Source organism: Rhinoraja longicauda, chromosome 29 (assembly GCF_053455715.1).
Source record: "Rhinoraja longicauda isolate Sanriku21f chromosome 29, sRhiLon1.1, whole genome shotgun sequence".
Taxonomy (NCBI): Eukaryota; Metazoa; Chordata; class Chondrichthyes; order Rajiformes; family Arhynchobatidae; genus Rhinoraja; species Rhinoraja longicauda.
In genome coordinates this window covers 27436532-27440895 of record NC_135981.1, presented here as the reverse complement: position 1 = coordinate 27440895, position 4364 = coordinate 27436532, and the positions used below count along the sequence as shown (strand labels likewise).

At 51.1% G+C, this 4364-nt stretch overlaps 1 protein-coding gene across 1 annotated transcript; it reads left to right on the top strand.

Moving 5' to 3' along the window:
* The first annotated feature begins 228 nt into the window (after positions 1 to 228).
* LOC144607496 (frizzled-2) lies at positions 229 to 2552 on the top strand. Its single transcript, XM_078424374.1, has one exon. It carries the CDS (start codon positions 464 to 466, stop codon positions 2126 to 2128), a length of 1665 nt encoding a protein of 554 aa, XP_078280500.1. The 5' UTR covers positions 229 to 463; the 3' UTR covers positions 2129 to 2552.
* The last annotated feature ends 1812 nt before the right edge of the window (positions 2553 to 4364 follow it).

Below are 4364 nucleotides of genomic sequence, written 5' to 3'. Positions count from 1 at the left end.
GTGAATGCGGTGGGAGTTTTGGCATCTAATTAGGTCGATCATTATGTTGCGGTTAAGCCAATCGTGCCTTCAGGGCCGGCCGTCAGTTTTCCAAGCGGATTTGGCTGTGCTGACGGTGGGTTGGGGACGCTGGGTCTGTTTCAAGGCTGGATCGTCTCTCCTCCCCTCTCCTCCCTCTCCTCCCCTCCCCTCTCCTCCCCTCCCATAAGCCGGGCCCCCTTGAACAGCGTAATTGAGATGATGTTAGCCGCACAAAGAAATCGTCAGGCAGTCGTTTAACGGGGACGCAGCGAGCGAGTTGGGACTTACGAGAGGAGCGTGGCTCTTTGCAGTTAAGTTTAATTTCTACCTCCCCCCCCCCCCACCCCCAGCCCTTTTATCAGTTTCTTCTGCGAATCTACCAAATGTCGCTGCATTGAGCGAGTTGCAACAACAAGACTTTGAAGGACTTTGCTTTTCGAGGATGCATTTCAAGGTGTTTCTGAGCGGACTGATCACACTCTCGTTGTTAGGTTCCAACTTGCCCAGAGCTCAGGGACAATTCCAGGGCGAACGAGGGATCTCCATCCCGGACCACGGCTTCTGCCAACCCATCTCCATCCCGCTGTGCACGGACATCGCCTACAACCAGACCATCATGCCCAATCTGCTGGGGCACACGAACCAGGAGGACGCGGGGCTGGAGGTGCACCAGTTCTACCCGCTGGTGAAAGTGCAGTGTTCTCCTGAGCTGAAGTTCTTCCTGTGCTCCATGTATGCCCCTGTGTGCACAGTGTTGGAGCAGGCTATCCCCCCTTGCCGCTCCATCTGCGAGAGGGCCAGGCAGGGCTGCGAGGCGCTGATGAACAAGTTCGGCTTCCAGTGGCCGGAGAGATTGCGATGTGAGAACTTCCCCGTGCACGGCACCGAGCAACTGTGCGTGGGGCAGAACCGCTCTGAGGAAGGTAACCCAACCACCGTCCCCACCGTCCCTGGGAGCGACCTGGCCACCCCCAACCCACCCCGATACAAGCACGACCAGCCCTTCAACTGCCCCAGGGCGCTGAAAGTGCCCTCGTACCTCAGCTACAAGTTCCTGGATGAGAAGGACTGCGCGGCGCCTTGCGAGCCGTCCAAGAGCAACGGCTACATGTTCTTCAACGACGAGGAGATTAAGTTCGCCCGCATTTGGATCCTGATCTGGTCGTCGCTGTGCTGCGCGTCCACCTTGTTCACTGTGACCACCTACCTGGTAGACATGCAGAGGTTCCGCTACCCCGAGCGGCCCATCATCTTCCTCTCGGGCTGCTACACCATGGTCTCCATCGCCTACATCGCCGGCTTTATCCTGGAGGACAAGGTTGTGTGCAACGAGCGGTTCGCCGAGGACACGTACAAGACGGTGGTGCAGGGGACCAAGAAGGAAGGGTGTACCATCCTCTTCATGATGCTGTACTTCTTCAGCATGGCCAGCTCCATCTGGTGGGTCATCCTGTCGCTCACCTGGTTCCTGGCGGCCGGCATGAAGTGGGGCCACGAAGCCATCGAGGCCAACTCGCAATACTTCCACCTGGCCGCCTGGGCGGTGCCGGCCGTGAAAACCATCACCATCCTGGCCATGGGGCAGATAGATGGCGACCTCCTGAGCGGGGTGTGCTTCGTGGGCCTGAACAGCATCGACCCGCTGCGGGGCTTCGTGCTGGCTCCCCTCTTTGTCTACCTCTTCATCGGGACCTCCTTCCTCCTCGCCGGCTTCGTCTCCCTCTTCCGAATCCGGACCATCATGAAACACGACGGCACCAAGACGGAGAAGCTGGAGAAGCTGATGGTCCGTATCGGTGTGTTCAGCGTGCTCTACACTGTGCCAGCCACCATTGTCATCGCTTGCTACTTCTACGAGCAAGCCTTCAGAGAGCAGTGGGAGAAAAGCTGGATCAGCCAGACTTGCAAAAGTTACGCCATCCCCTGCCCCATCCACTACTACCCGAGGATGAGCCCGGATTTCACTGTGTACATGATCAAGTATCTCATGACCCTGATCGTCGGCATCACGTCTGGATTCTGGATCTGGTCCGGAAAGACTTTACACTCTTGGCGCAAGTTTTACACTAGACTTACCAACAGCAAACACGGAGAGACGACCGTGTGAATGAAGGGAGGCAGTTAACACGGACTCTTTCTGCTTTATTATTATTATTTTGTGTTTTTGTTAATTGGTTTTACTTAACGTTTGCATTAGGATAACTTCCCAAGGTGTAATAAAAACTGTAAATAGCATTTGTAAAAAAATTCTTAATTATATATTTGTATTTAAAAAAACAAAACCCCGCTCCTACTTGAGATTTTTTATATATATTTTTGGTACCAGTCTTCGCTAACTTGCCAGTGGATTTCCGATCTTAAAAAACAATTTGAAAACTGATCAGGGCGAATCAATGGGGCATTTGAGTCGATTCCATTGACTCTGTTCATCGGTTCTTCTTTCCCCCCTCCCCTTCCTGCTGGGATGATGTAGAAATCACGGCGCTGCCACATTTACAGAGGTCCTGTATAAATAAAACTCCTCTCTTTCCACTCCCCCCCCCCCCCCCCCCCCCAACGCTCTTACACCCGGAATCCAACAGACCTTGTGATTGACTCTCCCCGACCGTAGGGGATTGCAACAAAACTTCCTTTTCAATAAGTTATAGATGTGAATCGCGAACTTTAAAACATCGCATTATCGAAGCGTACTTTTGATTGCAAGTTTTTGATGAAGCCCCAAGTCATTTGATCGTCTAATTCTTAAGTTTTTTTGCCAAAAAAAAGAAAAATCTATATCAGTAGACACGTGCAGGTTTTAACTCGGCACAGATGCTGATTCGATCTAGTGTTTTTTGTGTTGTTTTAGCCGCTGTTCTGGCTGCGTTTTTCACAGCTGTCCATTCGGCCGAATCTCTCCACGTTTATTGTTGTTCTGGATTTTGACTTTTATTTTCCGTTTTGGCTTCTTAACCTTGTTTCCTGCAACATCAGAAGTTGGGTGCTCCTCAGTTTGGAGCAGTTGGTTTTTTCGGGAGGAGGGGAGGGGAGGGGGGGGGGTTGCGGTGGGGTAACTGTGAGAGGGGGGGTCGGATCTCTGACCCCCACCCCCTCCACCTCCACCCGAGCTCTTGAAAGCCCCCCCCCCCCACCCTCTTCCCCGTTATTGCGGCCCCGTTTTACAGTGGCCCGGCCCCTTGGTGCTTCTCTGTGTTGTACGTGAAACGTTCAGCCTTCTCATTCCCAGTCTTCGGTCAGCGTTGCTCCAAGCCTGTTTGTGGACTCAACGCCCTCGCTTTCCCCCCCCCCCACCACCTTTCTTTGCAGTAATAAAAGGGGAAGGGGCGAAATTTGAGTATTCACTTGTAAATTCTAGCTCCTTACACAACAATCCTTCAATTTGAGAATTGTGTGGGTCTTTTTTTGCGTTGAAATTCGCCAGCGGGATTGTTGCTACGTGAGGCACTGGATGATCTCCACTGGACCGTGCCAGCGCTCTGTGGGATCGGTCAAGATTGTAGATCATGGGTGTGTGTGGCCCGGTCTGGAATGGGCCAGTGTGTGTCTCCGGCTTCCTGGAGGGCTGGCTGGCTGGCTGACCTCTGATGTTGAAATCTGCATCTGTTTACAGCTCTTTTTATTTGCCGTTGCGCCACCAAAAAACGCCACACAAGTTGAACTCTGCAAATTTCCCAGGCGCCAGCCACAACTTTCTCCCACCCCACTTCCCAAGAAAGGTCCCGGGTTTCGCCATCAATCCTTGGGCTCCAAGTCTGGAAGCTTTGCAGGAATGGAATGTTGGCCCTGGCGTTCCTGAGTTGAATCGGTCCCATTTTGATATTTTGGCTCATGCTTGTGATAGTGATGTTGGGGGAGCAGGTAGCTGCTTTTGAGTGTGTATATATATTTTTTTCTCTTCGCATCTTGTCATAATTCGGAGTGGCCTATCTGCCAAAAGATGCGAGAGTGCAGGAATACCGTTGGTTTTTCCAAGGGAAAATTAGGATTTCCCACCTGAAGATTGAATGTACCTGATTTTTCACCATCTATCAAAACTTGGGCATATTTTCCAGAGTGGAATAAACTGGATAATCCCAAGCACCAATCTGTACATATTTCTGTTAATGTAATTAGTACTTGTACGATAAAATGATTCAATAGTGCAGACCACAGCCTATCAAATACTGCAAGATTCTCTTCGAGTGGAGTCCATAACATGGATGGCTGGCTTAGACTGATGTAGAGATATATCTATAGTTTTTGTAAGCTGGTTAGATGTAGGCCCGTAACTCCATCCATTTTCTTGCCTGGTACGCAGGTTGAGTTAAGATTGCTAACTTTTTATATTTCCTTTAAGATTGTAA